This window comes from Chiloscyllium plagiosum, unplaced genomic scaffold (genome assembly GCF_037043375.1).
Source record: "Chiloscyllium plagiosum isolate Xiang-an unplaced genomic scaffold, Cpla_swu_hap1 HiC_scaffold_3, whole genome shotgun sequence".
Taxonomy (NCBI): domain Eukaryota; kingdom Metazoa; phylum Chordata; class Chondrichthyes; order Orectolobiformes; family Hemiscylliidae; genus Chiloscyllium; species Chiloscyllium plagiosum.
In genome coordinates this window covers 141170650-141195478 of record NW_028270141.1, presented here as the reverse complement: position 1 = coordinate 141195478, position 24829 = coordinate 141170650, and the positions used below count along the sequence as shown (strand labels likewise).

The 24829-nt window shown below is 40.3% G+C and overlaps 1 protein-coding gene across 2 annotated transcripts in view; it reads right to left on the bottom strand.

The window, feature by feature from the left end:
• Positions 1-24829, bottom strand: part of rev3l (REV3 like, DNA directed polymerase zeta catalytic subunit) — a 198201-nt gene that overhangs the window by 23838 nt on the left and 149534 nt on the right. For both annotated transcript variants that reach the window (XM_087983923.1, XM_043687152.2), the window contains 8 exons: positions 23957-24072; positions 21466-21584; positions 20036-20154; positions 18889-19030; positions 13922-14166; positions 12287-12395; positions 9867-10073; positions 2069-2178 (listed from right to left, as the gene is read on the bottom strand). In XM_087983923.1, the coding sequence (XP_087840049.1) occupies positions 2069-2178; positions 9867-10073; positions 12287-12395; positions 13922-14166; positions 18889-19030; positions 20036-20154; positions 21466-21584; positions 23957-24072 (1167 nt within the window). The remainder of the gene's footprint in view (positions 1-2068; positions 2179-9866; positions 10074-12286; positions 12396-13921; positions 14167-18888; positions 19031-20035; positions 20155-21465; positions 21585-23956; positions 24073-24829) is intronic.

Genomic DNA, 24829 nt, shown 5'->3' with positions numbered 1-24829 from the left:
TGTGGTGGGATTTGAATTGACCTCTTCACAGCATAATCCTGGCCTCTGGAAGACTAGTCCAGATGGATTGCCATAAATCAACATCTCCTCAAGGAGGGGGAAAAAGGCTATGCAGCCATTTGAAAAACAGTTTGAGAATTTGAAGACTGAAGCATAGTTCAACTAGAAGCCAATGCAGCTCAGCAGGTGAATGTGACTTGGTGAGAGCTTAAGAATGTGGTCAGCTAGTCAGATTGTATTGGAATAGTCAAGTTGAGAGGTTGAAAAAAAAAGGCATAGATGACAGTTTCTGCAGCAGATAAAAGGTGAAACAGAAGGTGAACCTATTGAAGTTATGGAGATGGAAGTGGGCAATCTTCCTGATTATTTTGCCATATGGTCAGAACACACTTGATAAGACAGATTTTTAAAGACTCATTCACATACCTTTTGAAGTTTAGATGCTGGTGCATGCAAATACATTTCTCAGCCATAATGCAAGACATTGCTACAGTTGTAAGATCAATTATGGCCCCACCCTGCCCTAGTTTCTATCCTTTCAAAATATTCCATCCAAATTAGCCAACTAGTTCAAGCGGTGGCACAGTGGTTAGCACTGCTGCCTCACAGCACCAGAGACCTGGGTTCAACTTCCGTCTCAGGCAACTGTCTGTGTGGAGTTTGCACGTTCTCCCCGTGTCTGTGTGGGTTTTCTCCGGGTGCTCTGGTTTCCTCCCACAGTCCAAAGATATGCAGGTTAGGTGAATTGGCCATGCTAAATTGCCCATAGTGTTAGGTGAATGGGTAAAGGTAGGGGAATGGGTCTGGGTGTGTTGCTCTTCCAAGGGTCGGTGCGGACTTGTTGGGCTGAAGGGCTTGTTTCCCCACTAAATAATCTAATCGAATTAATTCAATTCTGAATGATGCCAGTCAAACATGCGGTCCCTACATCAACAGCTGCTTACTGCAAGGCAATAATTAGGCTTCTGTGTGAAAAGTGTTCTGATGAAAGGTTTATCTAAAACATTAACCTTTCTTCCCAATGCTAATCAGCAATCATTTCTAATAGCTCCAGATTTTTTTGTTTGCTTCTGACTTTTCATAACTACATAGAAATGTTAAATTTGTTACATTAGCTGTTAAATAACTATTTAGGTTGTGGTTCTGTTCGCCGAGCTGGAAGTTTTTGTTGCAAACCCTTCGTCCCCTGGCTAGGCGACATCATCAGTGCTTGGGAGCCTCCTGCGAAGCGCTTCTTTGATGTTTCCTCCGGTGTTTATAGTGGTCTGTCCCTGCCGCTTCCGGTTGTCAGTTTCAGCTGTCTGCTGTAGTGGTTGGTATATTGGGTCCAGGTTGATGTGTTTGTTGATGGAGTTTGTGGATGAATGCCATGCCTCTAGGAATTCCCTGGCTGTTCTCTGTCTGGCTTGTCCTATGATAGTAGTGTTGTCCCAGTCGAATTCATGTTGCTTGTTGTCTGCGTGTGTGGCTACTAAAGATAGCTGGTCGTGTCGTTTCGTGGCTAGTTGATGTTCATGTATGCGGATTGTTAGCCGTCTTCCTGTTTGTCCTATATAGTGTTTAGTGCAGTCCTTGCATGGTATTTTGTACACTACATTTGTCTTGCTCATGTTGGGTATCGGGTCCTTCGTTCTGGTGAGTTGTTGTCTGAGCGTGGCTGTTGGTTTGTGTGCTGTTATGAGTCCTAGGGGTCGCAGTAGTCTGGCTGTCAGTTCCGAGATGCTCCTGATGTATGGTACCTACTGTTTGTGAAAACCTCGCTAAACATCCGCCACCGTGTGTGTAGAAGTGCTTCCTAACTCTCTCTTGTTCAGACTGCTCTTTTTTCTTTAAAGAAAGAGAGGATGTCCCCAGTTCTAGAATGTTCAACTACTGAAAATAGTTTATCCTTATCGAGCCATCTTTTTGTGTTAATGTTGTGAAAACTTCAATGAGATTACCCCTTAATCTTTTAAATTCTAGAGAAAACATGCTTAATTTGTATAATCTCTCTTTCATAATTTAACACCTGAAAGTCAGGTATCTATTTAACATTGTTATCAATTATAGTTTGATCAATAAGTGATACCTGTCAGTGTCTCCATACACAACATGAGCTCCCCACTTCTTTGTCTCATTGACCAACTTTATTGCACGTTCAAGGGTCTCTCTTGCTTTGAGAACAATGCTATCACCAATCTGTTTAAGAAATTGAGAAATTATTCTTCCATACAAATTACATGCCAATGTAACACAGTAAACCTTTAGAAAATACAGAAAATGTCTTTACAAAATATTTCAAGTGGGAGCATGTTAAGATGTAATAAACATTTCAAAATACACTGAAAATTAAAATTTGGACTTAAGTGCTCTGATAGTTAAACTAGTAAGAGGAGATTCAAATCCTTCAATCTTTCAGATCCTAAATTTAAATGGCAGTTAAAACTTGTGTGAAATTCTAAGTCTTCTGGAAATTACATCCAAGGTCCTCTCTTCCACTTCTTTTTACAAGACTGGCTTGTTACATTGCACACATCCTTTAAAGGTTGAAATACTGCCTTTTACTGCATGAAGAAAATGCTGCTCTTGCATAGACTGTTTGTTTCCCAATTGCTGCGCAGCCTAGCAGAAACACTTGTTACTGTTAGAAAATCATATACCTGCATTGACTCTTGCTAGAACACCACAAAATTAATCCCAATTTTAATTATACTCAAAGACTGAGCTTCCACATACACATTTTCTGAATAAACAAACTCTCCTCATCCTAGTCCTGAATGGCATCCTCTTATTTTTTTCAAATGACACCCCTGGTACTAGATGCTCAAAGGAAATAAACTACTTGCTTCTAACCCTTTTTTTTGAGAGAAGTATTTTGTAGATTTCAATTAGATTACCACTCATTCTTTGAAATTCCAGAGAAGTGTGAGGTGATAAATTTGAGAGGACTGACAAGGTGAGGGAGTAAATCATGAAGGGCAGGACTCTAGGAAATGCTAAGGACCAGAGAGATCTTGAAAGAAATAAGACAGGTGGATCAGGTGGTTAGTAAGGTTAACATCTCCAGGACACCTGCACCAATCAACCCCACCACCCTATGCCAAACATTTCAACTCTCCCTCCCACTCTGCCAAGGACCTCCAGGCCCTGGACCGCCTTCGTCGCCGCTCCCTCACCACCTGACGCCTGGAGGAAGAACGTCTCATCATCCGCCTCAGGACCCTCCAACCCTAGGCCACCAATGTGGATTTCACCAGTTTCCTCATTTCCCCTTCCCCCACCTCCAACCTTCCAGCTCAGCACAGTCCTCCTGACCTGTCCTACCTGCCAATCTCCCTTCCCACCTATCCACTCCATCCTCCTCTCTGACCTATCACCTTTATCCCCACCGCCATCTCCCTGTTGCACTCTTAGCTACCTTCTCCCCAGCCTCACCCCCCCTCCTATTTAACTCTCCACCCTGGAGGCTCCCAGCCTCATTTCTTACGAAAGGCTTTTGTTTGAAACGTCGATTTTCCTGCTCCTCGGATGCTGCCTGACCTGCAGTGCTTTTCCAGCACCACTCTAATCTTGACAGTTGTCATGTGTTTGCCCACACAAATCAACTGATCTAGATTGCCCTGAAGCATTATAATCACCCTGCGTCTTTATGGGTGATTGTTTCCATACTCTGGCTCTGACTCTTTGATCTAACTAGTCCACTCCGACTATGTTTCCAAACTAAACGATTCCCATTTGCCTGCGTTTAGCCAATATGCCTCCCAACTTTTACCATTCATGTACTTATTCAAATGTCTTTTAAGTGTTGTAACTGTACCTACACACTTTCTCTGGCAGTTCAGTCCACACATAAGCCACACTGTAAAAAATTGCACCTCAGGTCCTTTTTAAAGCTTTGTCCTCTCACCTCAAAAAAATATGGCCCCTAGTTTTGAAGTCCCCCATGAAAGGGAAAAGACTCTTTCTATTCACCTTATCTATGCCCCGTATGATTTTATAAATCTCTATAAGCTCACCCCTCAACCTCCTACAGGCTCCAGTGAAAGAGGTCCCAGCCTATTTTTAGAACTCACACCCTGTCATTCTGGCAACACTCTGGTAAATCTTTTCTGAACCCTCTCTAATTTAATAATATCCTGCCTGTGGTAGGGTGACCAGAGCTGCGCACGGTGCTCCCGAAGAGGCCCCACCAACATCCTGTACAACCTCAACATGAAGTCAACTTCTTTTTTTAAAAACATCTAGTTGTGAGTGTGTGAAATGAAACGCCAGTGGATGAATCATGTGGATAGTTTGAGTAAAGATCATTGAAGTGTTCTGCTATCCTGCTCCATCAAATCATGAATAGTGGTGGACAATTAACAATGCATTGGAGGTGGCTCCACAGAGATAGCCAGTGTCACTAATGGGGGAAATCCAGCACATCAATGCAAAGGGCAAGACTGGAGCATTCACAGCAATCATGGATGATCCATTTCGGCCTCAAGGGGACCCCAGCATTACACATGCCAGTCTTCAGTCAATTTGATTCACTCTGTGTGATATCACAAAACAGCTGGAGGAAGGCTTCTGGCACTAATACGGACTTGCTGTGCTCAATGTGCCGTGACACTGACAAAGCTGTTCCAGTACATCTACAGCACTGCATCCACATGACAGTGGAAAATTGTCCATGTATGCCCTATACACAAGTCGTAAGACAAATCCAACCTGACCAATTAATACCCTAACAGTCTACTCTTGATCATTAATAAAGTGATGCAAGCAGTCATATATACTGCCATTAAGCAGCACTTGTTTAGCAATAATCTGCTCATTAATACTCAGTTCGGGTTCCACCAGGGTCACCCAGCTCTTGACCTCATTATGGCCTTGGTTGAAACATTGACAGAAGAGAACAATTCCAGAACTGGGCAAAAGTTCTTTTCACAAGAGCAGGGAGGTTACAGGGAAATGTGTTAGTTAAGTTACAACTGAATTACTGCACGCAGTTCTGGTTATCACATTATAGGAAGGATATGGCTGCTGCCATAACCCACTGTGGTAGCACGTTAGAAATTGAGCCCAGGTATTCCCAACCTTGTCACAGAACTTCGTGATTTTATAAAGTAGGCAAAGTTTCCTAACTTACCATCTTACAGACCTTGATTGTTAAAAAGCAAAGACCAAGTTTCTGGATCAAACAAGATTCACTATTTATTTTAAGTAATTAGACTAGATGTAGGCAGACATTTATAACCTGTATTCATATAATATTACTAATTAAAACCCTAATCCCCTCAAGCTCCCCTGAAAGAGAGGGTTAAATAGATTATGGGCAGAGGGAAAAAACTGAGTTCCTTAAGGATTAAAGTGATTGTTGACTATAGAGAACAGTGACAGGCTACAACTGAGATGGGGAAGAACTGAAAATTTCTCTTGCTCCAATATTTCTTGATCCAAACTGTTCAGTCACACAGAAACCAAATGTTGTTACTAGAAAGCACAAAGGTCTTGGTCATTGATAACTGGTCACGAGCCCAATGAACTACTTATTGGAAATAAAAGCTGTGTTGTACATCTCCTCTGTTTCAAATTGTCTGCAACTGATGTCTTCAATTCCTGCTGGGTCAAACAGGTGTTTACACAATGTCTGGCCTGGGTGTCAGCTCACTTGGTTTTCAAAACTGCAGCACCCTCACCAAAACACTGGTTTTAGAACAGCTCTCTCTCATATTTCGGTGCAGAGTTTAGCAAAAGAAAAATAAAACAGCACAGTCATTACAGTGCAGAGGCGATTCACCAGGGTGTTGCCTGGGCTGGAGCATTTCAGCTTTGAAGAGACACTTCTGGCAGTTTCCCTTAAGGCAGAGAAGGTTAGGTGGGTAAGGGGAGAACCTGATGGAGGTGTACAAAATTAGGAGGGCCTACAGTAGACAATAAGAAACATTTCCCCTTAGGTTAGAGATCAGTAACTAGGGAGCCTAGATTTAAAGGCAGGAGGTTCAGAGGTTACCTGGTCTAAAAGCGTAGAAAAGGTGGGAACCATTACAACGTTTTGGACGCATTGAGATGAACACTCGAAGTGTCACCGCAAAAAAGTCTATGGGCCAAGTGCTGGAAAATTGTACTAGAATAGATAGTTGCTGATGACTGGTGCAGATACATAGTCCAAAGGGCCCCATTTCATGTTGCAGAACTCTGCCTGTATAACAGAGGGCCAGGTTGCCCAGTCTATTAGAGGACAGTCCTGCCATAATGGCAACAAGCCTGGTGAACTATTGCTACACTCAGAGTCATAGAGATGTACAACACGGGACCAGACTCTTCCATCCAACTCACCTGTGCCGACCAGATATTCTAACCTCATCTGGCAGCACTTGGCCCATATCCTTTAAACCCTTCCTATCCACATACCCATCCACAGGCCTTTTAAAATGCTGTAATCATACCAGCCTCCACCATTTCCCCTGGCAGCTCATTCCATTCACACACCATCTCCTTTAGTTCTGAACTCCCCCACCCAAGGTAAAATACCTGGTCTATTTACTTATCTATGCCTCTCATGATTTTATAAATCTCTAGCCTCTGGTCACCCCTCAGCCTCTGATGCTCCAGGGAAAACAACCCCAGCCTATTCAACCTTTCCCTATAGCTCAAAACCTCCAACCCTGGCAACATCCTTGTAAATCTTTTCTGAATCCTTTCAAGTTTCACAACATCCTTCCAATAGGAAGGAGACCAGAATTGCACGCAGTATTTCAAAAGTGTCTTGCACAGCCACAACATGACCTCCCAACTCCTGTACTCAATGTACTGACCAATAAAGAAAGCATACTAAACACCTTCTTCATCATTCTAACTACCAGAGACTCCACTTTCAAGGAACTATGGACCTGCATTCCAATGTGTCCCCTGTTCAGCAACACTCCCTAAGACCTTACCATTAAGTGTATACGTTCTGCCTGGATTTGCCTTTCCAAAATGCAGTCCCTCACATTTATCTAAATTAAAAATCCATCTGCCACTCCTTGGTCCATCTGATCAGATGCTGTTGTACTCGGAGGTAACATCCTTCGCTGTCCATTACACGTCCAAATTTGGCGTCATCTGCAAACATACTGTTTCACATCCAAATCATTTACATAAATGAAGAAAAGCAGTGGACCCAGCATCAATCCTTGTGGCACAAATGGCCATAGGCTTCCAGTCTGAAAATCAACCCTCCATCACCACCCTGTCTCCAACCTTCGAGCCAGTTCTAGAACATAGAACATTGAACAGTACAGCACAGTGCAGGCTCTTTGGCCCTCAATGGTGTGCTGACCTTGTATCCTACTCTAAAAATCAGACTAACCTACATATCCTTCATTGTACTAGCTTCCGCATGCCTATCCAATAGTCGCTTAACTGTCCCTATGTATCTGACTCTACCACCATTGCTGGCAGTGTATTCCACGAACCCAATGCTGAGTAAAGAATCTTCCTCTGACATCTCCCCTAAACCTTCCTCTAATCACCTTAAAATTATGCCCACCACAGTGAACATTACAGCCAGGGGAAAAAGTCTATGGCTATCCACTCATACCTATCATCTAGTACACCTCTTATCCTTCTTTGCTCCAATGAGAAAAGCCCTAGCTCCATCAGTCTTTCTTCATAAGACATGCCCTCCAGTGCAGGCAGCATCCTGGTAAATCTCCTCTGCACCCTTCCCAAAGCTTCCACATCTTTCCTATGAGGCAACCAGAACTGAACGCAATATTCCAAGTGTTTTAACTAGGGCTCTATAGAGCTGCAGCATAACCTCATGGCTCTTAAACTTAATCCCCCCGCTAATGAAAGCTAACACACCATACGCCTTCTTAATAACCCTATCAACTTGAGTCGCAACTTTGAGGGATTTATGGACGTGGATGCAAGATATCCCTATTCCTCACATTGCATTCAAATTCTTCCTTCCAAAGTGAATCACTTCACACTTCTCCAGGTTGAATCCATCTGCCACTTATCAGCCCAGTTCTGCATCCTGTCAGTGTCACGTTGCAACCTACAACAACTTCCACACTATCCATAACTCCACTAACCTTTGTGTCATTGGCAAACTTACTAACCCATCTTTCTATTTCCTCATCCAAGTCATTTATAAAAGTCACAAAGAGCAGAGGTCCCAGAACCAATCCCTGTGGAACACCGCTGGTCATTGAACACCAGGCCGAATACTTTCCATCTACCACCGCCCTCTGAATTCTACCAGCCAGCCAATTCTGTATCCAGACAGTCAGATTTCCCTGTATCCCATGTCTCCTTACTCTCGGAATGAGCCTACCATGGGGAACCTTATCAAATGCCTTGCTAAAAATCTACGTACACCACATCCACTGCTCTACCTTCAATGTGTTTTATCCCATGCTCAGAATTCAATAAGGATTGTAAACCTGCCCCTCACAAAGCCATGCCGATTATCTCTAATCAAGTAATCATAAATCCTGTCTTGCAGAATCCTCCCCAATAATTTGACTGGTCTGTAATTCCCAGGATTATTCTTATTCCCTTTCTTGAACAAGGGAATAACATTAGCCATCCTCCAATCATCTGGTACTATTCCAGCGGGCAGCGGGTACGCAAAGTTCGTCGCCAAACCAAAGGTACAGCAATCTCTTTCCTCGTTGCTCATAGTAACCTAGGGTATATCCCGTCTGGCCCAAGGGACTTATCCTTAGGTTTTTCAAAATATTAAGCACATCTTCCTCAACATCAACTTGTTTCACGCTGTCCTCAAAACGTCAAAAGGCACCTCAGAACTGAATACTGAAATAAAAGTATTAATTAAATGACCTCCCCAACCTCCTCCAACTTCAGGAGCAAGTTCCCTCTGATTGGAGGGAACTGTCCCCAATTGGCCCTAACCTCACTCTGGCCATCCTTCTGTTCCTCACATAAAAGTGTAGAAGGCCTTAGGGGTTTCCTTAATTCTACCTACTAAATCTTTTTCATGCCCCCTTCTAGCTCTCCTCAGTCCATTCTTCAGTTCCTTCCTGGCTACACTGTAACCCTCTAAGATCCTATCTGATCCTTGTCTCCTCAACCTTAAGTAAGCCTTCATCTTCCTCTTGAAGAGATGTCCCACATCCCTTGTCACCCAAGGTTTTTTCAACTTACCATCCCTTCCTTGCCTCAGTGGGGTAAACTGTCCAACACTATCAGCAAGTGCTTCCTAAACAGCCTCCATATGTCTGTCGTGCATTTCCCAGAGAACATCTGTTCCCAATTTAGGTGCTCCAGTCCTGTTTAAGAGCATTGTAATTTCCCCCTCCCCCAATTAAATACTTTCCCATACCTCCTGCTCCTATCCCTCTCAATGACTATAGTCAAAGGTCAGTATAATTCTGTATCCAAATGGCTAGTTCTCCCTGCATTCCATGTGATCTAACCTTGCTGACCAGTCTACCATTAGGAACCTTAATGAAAACTTTACTGAAGTCAATATAGATCACATCCACTGCTCCACCCTCATCAATCCTCTCACTCTATAGCAATAACAACCCTCCTGAGGTAAGGAGGCCAAAGCTGCATACTGTATTCCAGCAAGGTCTAACCAGGCTTCTGTACAATTGAGGTAAGACTTCACTATTCTTGTAGTCAAATCCTCTCGTAACAAAGGCTACCAATCCACTAGCCCAATAATTTGCTGCAATAAATTACAAGCTAATTTTTTTGTATTTGCTTACAATGTTACAGCTTAGAAACATGTCATTCTGGCTAAGTTACTGAAAGCTTTAAGTTACTGAAAAAACATACACAAAATTATACATGTGCAGTCCACATTTGATTAAATTGAAGGTTTTTAATTCATTTGTAATTGAAAAATCTTGCGAAAATGTGCATTCTAAGTATCATTATAGTACCTCAACACATGGCATTCTTCCAGAAAAGTTAGCAGCAGTGTAACCATAAGTGAAGTTGGCGATGAGTTTTAGACCCAGCTGTCGAGCATGAAGCAGTTTCGTAAGGGCATTGTCCTTCTTGTGAGCTTTCATTGAGTGTTTAACCATTATTCTGGTTTTCAGTATCTCTTCGAGCATGCTTGGTAACACACCTTTCCGCACAGATGGCTACAACAACAATATTTACACGTTTGTGAAAAAGCTGAATCTAGAGAAACATTTAAAATCTTGCTTCACACCAAATGAGGTGGTCAGCCTCTGTTTTGTAGTTTTCTTTCATTTAAATTAACCCAGAGACAAACAAATGCAACTTGGAAAGTTTACAGCCAAAATATAGACTGTTCACTAAACAGATCTGTGCTGGTTTTTATACTCTTTTCCCTCTTGATTTAACCCTCTATACATCCTTCGATTTCTTTCTTCATGTGCTTATTGAGCTTCACCTTAAATGCTATTTCTCTCAACCAATTGTGGTAATGCATTCCACATTCTAAAAAAAATGTGCATAAATGAAGTTTAGTTAAGTTTTGGCCTCATATACAAGCAGGGACATTTATGTCTATCCTACCAAGCTCATACCTATTTTGAAAAGGACCTCATATTCACTTGGAGACACAAGAAACCTAAACTGTTTGGTCTTTACCAGGCTAATTAAAGTTTTTAGATTAGATTAGATTAGATTACATTACATTACAGTGTGGAAACAGGCACTTCGGCCCAACAAGTCCACACCGACCCGCCGAAGCGAAACCCACCCATACCCCTACATTTACCCCTACCTAACACTACGGGCAATTTAGCATGGCCAATTCACCTGACCCTGCACATCTTTTGGACTGTGGGAGGAAACCGGAGCACCCGGAGGAAACCCACGCAGACACGGGGAGAACGTGCAAACTCCACACAGTCAGTCGCCTGAGGCGGGAATTGAACCCGGGTCTCAGGCGCTGTGAGGCAGCAGTGCTAACCACTGTGCCACCGTGCCGCCCACAAAGTTATTTACTGCCTGCAGAGCTACTCCTGTTTGGTAGTCTGCAGTAATACATTGCTGTTTCATGCTAGAGATAATTCATTCTCTTATTACAGGGTTCCTTAGGAAAATATGTAAGCAAGATCAATCTATTTTCGGCATACCTGCACCCACATATAAACCAACATTTTCCTAGCTGCCATCAATTCTGAAGAGGGGTCACTCAAATGGAGTTAACTTTGTTTCTGTTTTTGTTTTGGACTTACAGCATCCACAGTTCTTTTGGTTTCAATCAATCAATTCGTGGTGGTCCAGGGGTCAGCACTGTTGCCCCAGAGCACAAAGGACCTGGGTTCAATTCCAATCTTGTCTGTGTGGGTTTCTACCAGGTGCTCCAATTTCTTCTCTCAGTCCAAAGACGTAGAACTTAGGTGGATCAGCCATGCTAAATTGTCCCATAGTGCCAGGGAAATGCAGGCTAGTAGAATTAGCCATGGTAAATGTGGGTTCATAGTATAGGGTGGGATGATTTTGGGAAGGCCAGCGCAGATTCAAATAGACCAAAGGCCTTTATTAGCACTGTACTGATTCTATTTCTGCACAGATCTTTTAAAAAAAAGGAAAGAAACACTCTTCACATTCACCTCCTGATGTTTAGATATTATTATGAAAGCTTCAGAAACAGAGTTTTAAAATAAATTTTAAGATGAACAATTAACAACAGGTGACATTCATGGTTCGAAACTGGGCTACCAATAAACCACCTCAGCTGGAATCTGGTCTAAGAATTAATTTGTACCAGTCTGCTTGATTGGCATCATATCCTCAAACATCCACTCCCTCCACCACTGCCATTCAGTAGCAGTGATGTGCTTTACCAGAAAATGCACGATAAAAATTCATGAAAGATCCTTAAATAATACTTTCCAAATCCACAAGCACTTTTATCTTGAAGAACAAGGGCAGCAGATACATGGTAACTCCACCACCTGCAAGTTCCCCTCCAAGCCACTCACCATCTGGACTTGGAAGCCTAACCGGTGTTCCTTCGCTGTCACCAGGTCGAAATCCTGGCATACCCTCTCTATTGGCACTGTGGGTCAACTTACAACACATGCACTACAGCAGTTCAAGAAGGCAGCTCACCACCACCTCCCTAAGGGCAATTAGAGACAGGCAATAAATGCTAGCCAATAACATGTCCCATGAATGATAAATGTGAAAAAAAGTGATTTGGTTTCAGCTCACTGCAAAAATTATCTATGTTAGCTACAGCACCTTGTAACCCAGGTATTCCAATCAATAATTTTAACAATAGAAATGCATTCTTAATATTCTTAGAATCACTTTACAACATATCACAATTAGTTTTACCTTAAGTACTATATATTGAGCAGTCTTTAACTTATACCTTAACAAAGGCCACTCCATTTGGTGATATAGTGATGTCATTCCAAAGCCGGTGAAGCAACTCTGGAGGCACTTTCTGGGAAATGCAGCCAAATTTAAATTCTTCATCCCTGATAAAAGAAACAAAGACAATTTTGTTTTTATTCCTGGTAAATAGGACATCAAATGCTTCACTCTTGCACTACTTTCTCCAGGAGACAGATCTGATGCATGGGAGCCAAGAGTAGCAAAGTCAAAATGAGAAAGTAATTACACCTTCACCACTCTCTTTCTCATTCTTCCTCATTAAGAGACAGCAGTGAGACACAAATTGCAAATGCAAACTGAACTTAGTGTTGAAACATTGCAGAATTCTGGGTGAATGGCAGTAGATTAAACTCTACCCAAATTGTTTTCCTCTCAGTTTTGAGTAATCGAGACGGTGGGCTGGGATTAGTGACAGATAGCCCAGCTGAGCAGAAACATTTTCTCACCTTCATTTACACCAGTTTTACACCTCTAACACTTCTTTACCTTTTGCTCTAGGCTTCCTCACCAGCTGTTCCACTTGCACCTCTTCCCTCTCTGTCTACAGATTAAAAAAAAGATTTTCCAGCTCCTTTCAGTTCTGAAGAGTTATATTGGACTCAAAACATTTACTCTTTCTCTCTCCACAGCTATCAGACCTGCTGGACTTCTCCAGAATTTTGCTACCATCACAAATGATACTTTTGAGACAAATTTCAAATCCTCAAAATTCAAATATTTCAAAGTATAAAACTCCACTCTAGAAGAAACTACTGGCAGACATATTCATCAACAATTGAAGCAAATATTTTGAAAATTCTAGAGCAACTATTTTAGTCATAGCAATGTTGAAAAAGCATCAAAATGTGCTGATATTGTGTTGTGAAGTTCCTACAATTTAAGATTAATTTTGAAGGGTTTAGATGCCTCTCTCAACAGCTGACATATTAAAATTATATTATTGTAGATATTAAAAATCACAAATCTCAAAACCCTTACCCAGAGTGACTTCCAATTACAAGGCATTGAGTTATAGTCGTAGTCCCATAGCACAGAGACAGGCCCTTTGCCCAAACTGGTTCATGCTGACCAAAAATGTTCATAAACGCTATCCCCATTTACATGCACTTGGCTCATACTCTTCTAAACCTTTCCTATTCATGTATTTGACCAAATGTCTTTTAAATGTTGTTAAATGTACCGACCTCAACCACGTGCATATCACCCTGGTAAAATAGTTGCCCCTTCAGGTTCTCTTTTATTCTCTCCCCTCTAACCTTAAACCTTAGTCCTTGATTCTTGAGTTATACAGCAAATCTTCACTTACTTTTTACTACAAGGTGAACCAACTTAAGTTGCACCATTATATAGGTTGTATCACCTGCTACTTTAATTCAAAAGAAAATAAACATAATATTGCAGTCTGTTAGTAGAATATGAATCTGCAGCGGGCTGTAGTAGATTCTGTTACAGCCCAATGTGGAATAAAAATTCAAACTACTCCAAAAACAAAATAGCTGTAACATGACTGGTTTAAACATCATTTTATTTTTCTGAACCATCTGAATCTAATCTCTAGTCACTGTTCTACTCAACTCAAAATACAATTATATAAAGTAAAATGTCTTACTTTCCAAGGTAGTCAATACTACCCAGGCACGTAGAGTAGCAATAGTTATAGGCTATAATAATAGAAGGGTACAGGGACTGAAAATCCAGAACCAGGACAGAGTTGCTATAGAAGCGAGATTCGGGCTCCATCACAAGCGGAATGCACTGAGGAGCTCTCATGTGAGATCGCTGTTGGATACTGGGAGTTACAGCAATGTAGTTCATTGGCTTGGCAACACGCAGCATCATGGACTCCACACGATACTGCAAAACAGGAATGCAATACAGAGAATTGGTCAACCAGAATAAAAAAAACTCTTTCCAGTCGTATATAGTTTCTTACTTGTTCCTCCTTTGACATGAAAAAGAGCTGATTAATCAGATCTAGCATTTTTTCAGAATGGTGATATTCTTTGTCAGGCTGGGCCTCAAGTGCTGGCAGATATTAGACAAACAAGAGCCAATGGATGTTATCTACTTGGACTTCCAGAAGGCCTTTGATAAGGTGCCACACAGGTGACTGCGGAGTAAGATAAGAGCCCATGATGTTAGCTGCAAGGTACTAGCATGGTCAGAAGATTGGCTGTCTGGCAGTGGAATAAAATGGTCCTTCTCAGGATAGTAGCTGGTGACTAGTGGTGTTCTGCAAGGGTCAGGGTTGGGACCACAACTTTTCACTTTATAAATTAATGATCTAGATGAAGGAACAGAGTATTCTGGCTACGTTTGCAGATGATACAAAGATAGCTGGAGGGACAGATAATATTGAGGCGGCGGGAAGGCCACAGAAAGAGTTAGACAGGTTAAGAGAATGGGCAAAGCAGTGGCAGATGGAATACAATATGGAAAAATGTAAAGTTGTACACTTTGGTAGAAAGAATAGAGACAGACTATTTTCTAAATGGGGAGAAAATGCAAATCTTACGTGCAAAGGGACTTAGTATCCTAGTTTAGGATTCTTTGTAGGTTAACATACAGGTTGAGTCGGTAGTTTATGAAAGCATATACACAATGTTGGCATTTATTTTGTAAGGGCTAGAATATAAAAGCAGGGATGTACTTCTGAGGTTTTATAATGCTCTGGTCAGACCACATTTAGAACATTGTGCAATTTGGGGCCCCATATCTCAGGAAGGATGTACTGGCCCTGGAGCAGGTCCAGAGGAGGTTCACGAGAATGATTCCAGGAATGAAACGTGAGGAATATTTGAAGACTCTGGGTCTATACTCAATGGAGTTTAGAAGGATGAGGGGGAAATCTAACTGAAACTTAGAGTACTGAAAGGCCTGGATAAAGTGAACAATGGGAAGATGCTTCCATTAACAGTACAGACTAGGACCCAAGGGCACAATCTTAGAGTAAAGTGAAGACCCTTTAGAACGGAAATGAGGAGATGATACTTCAGCCAGAGTGATGAATCTATGAAATTCACTGCCACAGACGGCTGTGGAGACCAGGTCATTGAATATATTTAAGGCAGAGATAGATAGGTTCTTGATTGTTAAGGGGATCAAAGGTTATGTGGAGAATAGGGTTGAGAAACTTATCAGCCATAATTGAATGGTGGAGTGGACTTGATGGGCTGAACAGCCTAATTTCTGCTATGTCTTATAGTCTTATGTCAGGCCACAGATATGCTCCATCAATTAACACCTAGGTACATTCCCTTCCTACAAAACTTCTACTCTGAGCTGCTGCATCTCAGTCAGGAATTGGACTGTCGTCTCGGATTCAATGGATAGCGAGGACAGCTGAGATGATCACTACAGACACTTACATCCCACACTACATCAGAAAGGCTAAAAGCATTGTGGAAGATCCCAGACACCCCTCACTCAAACACTCCTCCCTCCCACCATCTGGCAGAAGATACTGGAGCATTTGGTCTCTCACGGCCAGACTGTGCAACAGTTTCTCATCAGGCTCCTTAACACTGTATGATTGGACACTTTTCCATTGGAAATTCTTTGCACAACGTTGCTACTAGAACAATGTCTATTAATTGTCATTTTTTTATCACATTGCAATTTACATGTTTTGTACTTCTTATGCACTTTATGCTGCCCTTTGTATGATCACGTAGTTTGTGCTGTCCATGTAGCATCTTGGTTCTGGAGGAAAACTGTCTCATTTTTAAACTGTATCAGTTGTATATGGCAGAAATGACAAATAAAAGCTCTTCTGGCTGTCTAAAGCCCAGCTGATTTTATGCTGATCTTGTGTACATCAAGAACAACAGCTGATCTCCACTGAACCTAGGACTAAACTCAAGTACCATATGGTGTGGAGGTTCTGGTGTTAGACTGAACTGGACAAAGTCATACGTCACACGACACCAGGTTAAGTCAAACCTGATTATTTGACATTACAAACGTTTAAAACGCTACTCCTTCGTCAGGTGAACAAGACTTCACCTGATGAAGCAGCAATGCTCCAAGAGCTATGATTTCAAATGAACCTGTTGGACTAGTGTTTTGTGACTTCTGACCAAGTATTTTAACACAATCTTGAACACAGTTCAAACCCACAATAGGCAATTTAGTACTAGGTTTGGAAGCAAGTTTACATTAGTGAAGTCCTCCAACTATATGATTTTTACTTTGAGAATTCTGCACTCAAACAAAGGATAAATTCCCAAGTCTAAAAATGACACTAATTCAGGGTAGATATAGCAATTACAGAAGAATAAAACCAATATGAACATCTATTTTCCTTCTAACAGAAAGAAATTGACTCAGCCTGCTCAACTTGAGAAAGTCTGAAACAGATCAAGGTGACACTATTTCTCAATGCGAAATTATGAGCAATCTTAACCATCAGCTCATATCTACTAAAAACTGGGTTTGCCCAAAGAACACAGCAGTACAGCACACCCTACAACCCACCAAACTTTCTGACACACAATAGTTTCCTAAATTAAAAACTTTGCAATTCTATGTGGTCCCTACCCCTCTATCCTTCATTTATCTGTCAAAACGGCTCTTAAACATTGCTATTGTTTCTGGTTCCACACCTCCTCTGGCAGCGCATTCCAGGCACTTACCACTGTCGCTGTAAAATCTTGCCTCTCAAATTGTCTTTAAGCCTTCCCCCTTTTTACGTTAAACCTAAGATGGTAGCTCATCACTGTCTCAAGAACACCTAGCAATGGGAAGTAAATGTTAGCCTAGCCAACACCATCAACATTCACTGAAAGAACAAGTGATTTACTGGTCAATAGAATACACCATGTTGCAGTGTTAAAGGATACTTTCATTATTTGATCAGTCTTTGCAGCAAGGTGGCAATATTTTATACATCAGTTCTCAGGTAAATTTCATCTTGCTCAATGCTCATACCAAGTTGTCTACAGCTTTTAGCTAAACTGCACCCTCAAAACAGGCATTATCACTACATGATGTTCTGATTAAGTGTCTATTTTTCTGGTCAGAGATTGGAAAATCAACATGCATTTTTCTTTAGTAAACTGTTCATAGAAACATCAATCATATTCTCTAAATTTAAGAAGTTTTTAACCATTTTTCAAATTAAGCCAAATGACCAGGAAAATAAAGTGTAATTAGCATTACTATGTCTATTTATATTATTTACAAACTGCAGCTGCGCTACATTTTTTGGTGAAGATTTTATACATTGTGACCAATACTTTGGGCTTCTACTGATACACAAAGCATACAAATCATTTGCAAGCATTATATTAAATATTTAATGATTTACTCATTTCAATGCGTACTTTTAGCTATGGAGGTCTTGGATGCAGGGTGAAGGCAACTAAGTGAGGGAAAGCAATTTTCTTACATTTGAAGACTTTTGATCACCTTTATTTCCACATTAATTTCTTAACCAGCAAAACAGACTGAATGATGTATTATAGAGAAGAGAATTAGGATAAAGTATTTCTTTGTACCGCAAAAGGACTTCTGCAGCATGAGAAACTTTGATAAGAAAAAGATTGAGGCAGAAATCGTTACATTTTCATACAGCAAATTTCAATGGATATTTTTAATAGCAAAAGATGAATACAAAATTTTCAATCATTTTAAAAAGCTGGACAATGAGCCAGAGGACTCCTATGCATGTCTAAAATTCCATAATGGAGTACTTAGAGAAATTAATCTTTGAAATTTGCAAGAGCTAATACAAGCGTACTCTACAAGAAATAATTACCATGATGCTATTGTGGAAACTAAGTTCAACCACAAACTTTAACATTCTTTTAGAGTCACTTTGATATCAAGCAAAATTCATGCTGCTCCAAAAATGTAATGTTATGAATAATGTTTGATCTAAAATATCTTCAGGAGCACCACATCCTAAATAACTACTGTAACTGTGTGAAGAATTCCTAATCTTTCACAGAAATAGATCAGAATTTTAAAAATTAATCCACAGCCAAAAGTCAAATTATGTCTTCTTAGCATTTTATCATGAAACATTAAATTTGCACTGTGTCTTTGTGAAAAGAAGATTTTTTTAAAAAAAAAAATTATGCCTTAAACACAAATCTGGATTTATTCATATAGTACCTACACAGATTTTAAAAATATTATAGTTTAATTTCATATAACAACACTGCATGGAAAACACTTGGACAGCAGCAGTTGAAGGCTCTCTCATCATGGTCTGTTCAAAATCAATAGCCCAATGGGAAATAAAACTAAAATACTGGAATTTAAAATATCTTATTGTTAGGGAAAGGTATAGCTGTAGGGATATTATCAGTTTTTCTAGTGGATAATAAAACAAATTCAATGATCTTATTTCATATTTTTCTATTCATGACAAATTTCACTGGTTTGCAGACCACAAATTCAATTGGAAAAAAGGTAAAATGCTAGGACGATACAGATGTATCATCACAACATTTTAAAAAAATCTTTCCATTCTACTTGTGCAATGGTATTAAAATGATGTAAAATAGTGATATTAGTGTGCATCAGGACTGTTTCTGTATCAGATACACAGCCTGAAAGTTAACTACTAACCTGTGCACCTCTTGTCAGCACATGATAGAATAAGATGCCAAATAATCGTGCTAATTCACTTGTCCTTCCAATCAAATCCAGTTGTTCCAGCAACTGTACGTTTCCACGCACACGGCAAACATAATGGTCAACCATTTTCCACCTACAGTAAAATGAAACACAATGAACACCAGAAGCAGCAAAACACTCCATAAAACTAATAGTTATTGCAGCATTAAGGTTACAAAGAAAATCCCACTTGTATCTACACAAAGTCCCAAATTCATTTTTGTTCAGTAGAACAATGTATTTCTTATTTCAAACAGAAAATAAATCCATCCCCCTCTTTTCTGTTTACGAAGATGGACACTGTAAACTTTGGGATAAATGGAATACTTTAGGGTGAGAGGGGAAGATTTAAAAGGGACCAGAGGGGCAACACTTTCACAGAGAGTGGTGCATGTATGGAATAAGCTGCCACAGGAAGTGTTTGAGGCTGGTACAATTACAACATTTAAAAGGAATCTGGATGGGTATATGAATAGGAAGCGTTTAGAAGGATATGGACCAAGTGTTGGCAAATGGGACTAGATTTAATTTGTTCAGCCTGGATGAGTTGGACCAAAGGGTCTGTTTCCGTGCTGTACATCTGACTCTGTATATTGTTCACTGCAAGTTAATTCCAGACATGAAAGATTTGAAACAAAAGATTGCCAATACTAATGCCAACTAATTCAGCAATGAGAAAACACTATCTTCAATACTGCTAAATGGAACCAATGTCTAAAAAAAAAGGTAGGAAGTTATCTGTGAAAGCTCACCAACTGATAACCCTGAGCATGCAAGTTTCTGACCTGCCAACTTGACACTCTGGGTAGATGTTAATATCTATACTACACAGACAAAGACACTTGTACTATCTGTTCTACAGAACAAAAGATTTCCAAAAATTAAATTTAAAGAAGCCTCAATTTTTAACTAGGCTATTCTCTGAGTTTGACACTACTCACTGCTGTCTGTGCATCTCAATGCTTCAGTTCTCAGGGAACTTTTAAATCTAAGCTGGGTTGAATAACTTGATAAGCTAGACTCTTATATTATGCTAAGTTTAATCTAAATTAAAGCACACAGGCTAACTATTAAAATATAGCTGCAGGGTGAAATTTACCTGTGTACATGAGTCTTATTATCAAACCAGTCAGATAGGACACGACAAGAAAAGAGTGGAAAACGCTGGTGAAGAACATGAAAAGCTACATTCTCAAAAGAGTAATTGTTGAGAGCAACCTGCAGGAAGACATAAATTCAACAGTGCACAAAAACTATTGCATTTTATACACAAACCTGGTCATTGTATAAAGTTAATCTAACACGATGTAAATCAAATGTTAAAATAGCTACCAACCCCCTTAATACACAGTAAACACTGAGTAAGTAACTCATATGAGTAGCAGTTTGAATGAAGATTAAAGTTCTTATTTACATTTAATAGGGCAAGAGTTTCTTTGGGGTAGAGAGAAAGCTTATGAATAAATACAATGCAATAACATTAGTATTTTCCTTTCAGTCTGTCATTAGAAACAAAATGTATCAAATGAAATTTACACATATATAAAAACAAAGGGATCTAAAACAGAATACTGCTCAACATCACTAATCAATATTAACCAATGGTTTTGGCCTTTGCTCTAAGTTATTTCAAGTATCCTATAAATATATCGTCGATGAATGTGTAACCAAGCATTTACTGTCATTTCAGCTGAATTTTCAATGACTGTGCTTTAAGAAGCCAAGGAATTCAGTTAAAATATTCAGGAGGTTGCAACAAAGACTTTGGAACATAAAAGAAAGAAGATTATTTAGGACACTTTGCTTTATAGCACAGTTTTGGAAAAAGTCATTACCTCAAAAAGATAAACTTGTTCAAATTTACAATTAGAAAGTAAACCTGTCGCATTCCCGAAACAAAGGGGCAACTGTTCTTTTAGAATCATTTACACAGCAGGAATGCAGCTGTTTGTAAATGAATGGATACCTTCATTTGAATGAATGCTACTATCCGTAAACATAAGAACCAGCCGCCTATGATATTACTGCCAGTGTGAGGCAATGTTAGATTGTTTTAACTCTTTGTGACTTGTGCAAGAGTAGAGGTTAACACTGTAAACACTGGCTCACAGCACCAATGTGTAAAAAGACAGTGACGTAAGGACATGTTCTGGGTGTAGGTTTGCTCGCTGAGCTGGAAGATTCTGTACTTCTAATAACTGTGCTTCGCATATTTAAGTTACAGTTTTGTGGTGATTATGGACATCATTTATTGCAAGGTTATTTATTGTGTATTCTAACAATGCAAATCAATATTTACTTTTAAACTCAGAAGTTCCAAATTGAAAGCAGGACTCAATCTAACAGTTAACCCATAACCTCATAACTCATTCACTCACTTCAATGTCCCTTCAGTCCCTTTTCTTCATCCTTCTATTGGTTCAATTGTGATATAGTTAATGCCTCAGCCAATACAATATTTACTGAATCTACACAATTCATCAGGTCAGGAAGATTCTGATCTTATACTTTACACAAGTGACCAGTTACCTCATTCCTCATCATTCTCCAAACGTTCAGAATGATCCTTCCTGCAACGTTTATCTCCGACATGGCAGTTGCACCAAATTCATCTCTTTCTGTGGCAAATCGATTTTCTTTACTGTCATCTGATAAACAAAGGTGAATTAAAATTTCACGACATACATTTAGATTAAAAAAACACTGCATACTATTCATATTGTATCATTCCATTATTTTCACACAATGACATTTTGCTTCAAACTCTGCTGACAACTAACAGTACAGAGATGACACCTAACATAGGCACCAGGCAATGAGGCTGGGCTATCAACTACATAGTGGTAATGAGGTTGTAAGACAATTAATGGAAACTTTTTTTTGGAGGAATGGGACACTGAATCAGACAATGGGATGGTACATGGGATTCTGTTGCCTCCGATAATTATTCCAATTAAGCCTGCAGTGGGAAGGCCCATGAACAGCCTTCCTGTTCTGCCAACTGAAGCCACTGTGGGCAATTAATGCCTACTTAAGTGCCTCATCCTATCACAGCCGATATTCACCCAGAGAAGGTGGGTTCTCTGCAACATGGGAAAATAAACCTTGTCCAAAACATCTGGTAACATTTGAAATTGAGTGGGAACACTCAGTCAGGCATCAAGAGTTGGCAACCTGCTAAGAGCTATGCCACTGTCCACCTCTCCCCACAATGTCTACCGCAAGCATCTACACCATGCTCTCACTTATCTATGGCCTCAGCGATCCTGGATCTCGCATGCCTGCATTACCAACAACAGGGACCCACAACAGCTCTCGGCAGACATGATTTTATCTCTGCGGTCCAGGAAAGACCTCTGACTGTATAATTAAGTGCATGATTGGTAATGTGAGAGGCCTTCCCAAAAGGAAAATGTGGTAAGAATTCTCACAGCACTCCAATTGGAACCCTGTAACCTGCATTAAATTCTGCCCAGAAAGTGGACATATTTAGTAAGTTCAATAAGCTTGAAGAGGTTCAAGAAATACGATCTCCATACAAATGGTCCCACATACTGGTGCACGGTTTTGTGACTTACATTATTTGTTCCTACACCATCATTTTGCAATACTACAGCTGTGAGTGTCAATGACCTATCTCAGTCTGCAGAGGTCTACAGTAGATATATTAGTTTGAACTGATTTGATTTACTCCATAGGATGTTGAGAAATGGCTGGAGACACTGGACACTGCAAAATCATTAAGCCTTTACATTTCAGCAATAGTACTGAAGACTTGTTGTCCAGAACTACTCTTGCCCTAGCAAAGCTATTCTAGTACAGCTATAACACTAGCATCTACCAGACAGACAATGTGAGAATTGTCCAGGTATGTGTTGCACACAAGAACAGGAACCAACCAACCTACAGAATTACTATCAGACTATCACAAAGTGATGCAAGTGGTCATCAACAGAGCAATCAAATGGCATAAAGATAGGGGTGGGGGAAATGTGGTATTGTCATTGGGCTAGTAGACAAAAGTGAGGACTGCAGATGCTGGAGATTAGAGTCAAGATTAGAGTGGCGCTGGAAAAGCACAGCAGGCCAGGCAGCATCCAAGTAGTAAGAAAATCAACATTTCGGGGATGAGCCCTGCATCAGGATCATCCTCCTCGTAAAACCAGGCTAACACTCTGGGCATATGAATTCAAATCCCATAGTGAAATGTGAATTAAATAAAATCTGTAACTAAAAACCTAGTCTAGTGGAAACTATGGAACCACTGGCTATTATTGTAAAACCCATCTGGTTCACGGATGTCCATCAGGGAAGGAAAGCTGTTGTCCTTACCTGGTCAGGCCTAAAAGGGACTCCAGACGCACAGTAATATGGTTTACTATTAGCTGCCCCGGGCAATCAGGGATGAGTAATAAACGCTGGCCAAATCAACAACATTATTTTAATTCCCATTCATGAAACAAAGGAATAATCTGCTCACTGACATTCAGTCTGGATTCTGCCAGGGCTACTCAGCATGACCTCATTACAACCATATTCCAAACACTGATAAATGAGCTGAATTGCAGGGGAATTAAAATGGCCCTGGACATCAAAGCTACACACTTAACCAACTGTGGAATCAAGGAACACTAGCAAAACTTTCAATGGGTGAGTCAATGAGAATGGGTGGGTGGAGAGAGGGTAGGCTATTTGGACATGATGGGCTAAATGCTGTACTATTAACAAGTTTGATATTTTTGGCGGCACCCCCCCCCCACACCGCTTTCAATAAACTTTCTCTGTCTTTCAGATCTGTTCTTATTTCCCAGTTCCTTGCTGCTTCCCAAAGGATTTAGTAATTTCAGTGGAATCTCAACAAGGGTATCTAAAAAAGCATGAGGGACAATAAAATTGAATAATAGTGTTAGATGATGTTGGCAGAAATTGAGATCAAGTGACCAGTTTCTGTATAACAAATGTTATTATTTCATATAAAGTGACTTATTCCCATGCACTATAAATTTTAAATTACTAATACCTGGAATACGGGAGACCATCCGACAAAGATCAAATTCTAGTGCAGCAGCTCGCTGAAAAAGGTAACTCCAAGAATGCATCTGAACTTCATATCCGAGCAGAATGTCAGGGTCATACCTGAAACAAGTTCAATATAATTATTTAAGCACCAATTTAGTTATTCAGTCAATCTTTCTACACAAAGAATACAAGATGCATAGACACTGGGAAAGCCATATTTCAGAGAATGAGAACATTTGCAAGACACCATTTCCAAGATGCCCTTGACAGACTGACTTCCATGCACTCTCTCACCTTGTCTTGAACATAGAGACACTATGTACCCTCCCTCACTTCTTTTGAGGATGGGACAACTTAAGAGTATGTGGATGCGCATGGTCAAAGAACAGCATTTCCAGCAATATCTTCTCCTTCCACTAGCTTATTCCCACATACCTAACTCAAGTATTCCCATCAGGTACCTAACCTTGTCTGTTCCTTATTCCTCATTCACTTGCCACCCCTCAGTTGCATTCCATTCCCTTCCCTGGTCACCGCCTCAAGCTGTGAAAATTGTATTCAGCCTATCAGTCTAACTATGAGTTAAGCCTCTGACTCAGGCTAAGGTGATTCTTATCAGCCAGGGCATGGAGTATAAGAGTTGGCAAACTGTGTTGCAGCTATATAAAACCCTTGGTAGTCTGCATGTGGAGTAATGTGCGCAGTTTTGGTCACCACGCTAATCAGAAGGATATGGAAGCTTTGGAGAGTGCAGAGAATGTTCACCAGGCTGTTGCCTGGGCTCGAGGGCATTGGCTAGGAGGAAAAGGGTGATAAGACTAGGATTGCTTTCACCAGAAAGATAGCAGTTGAGATGAGACATGATAGAAAAAGG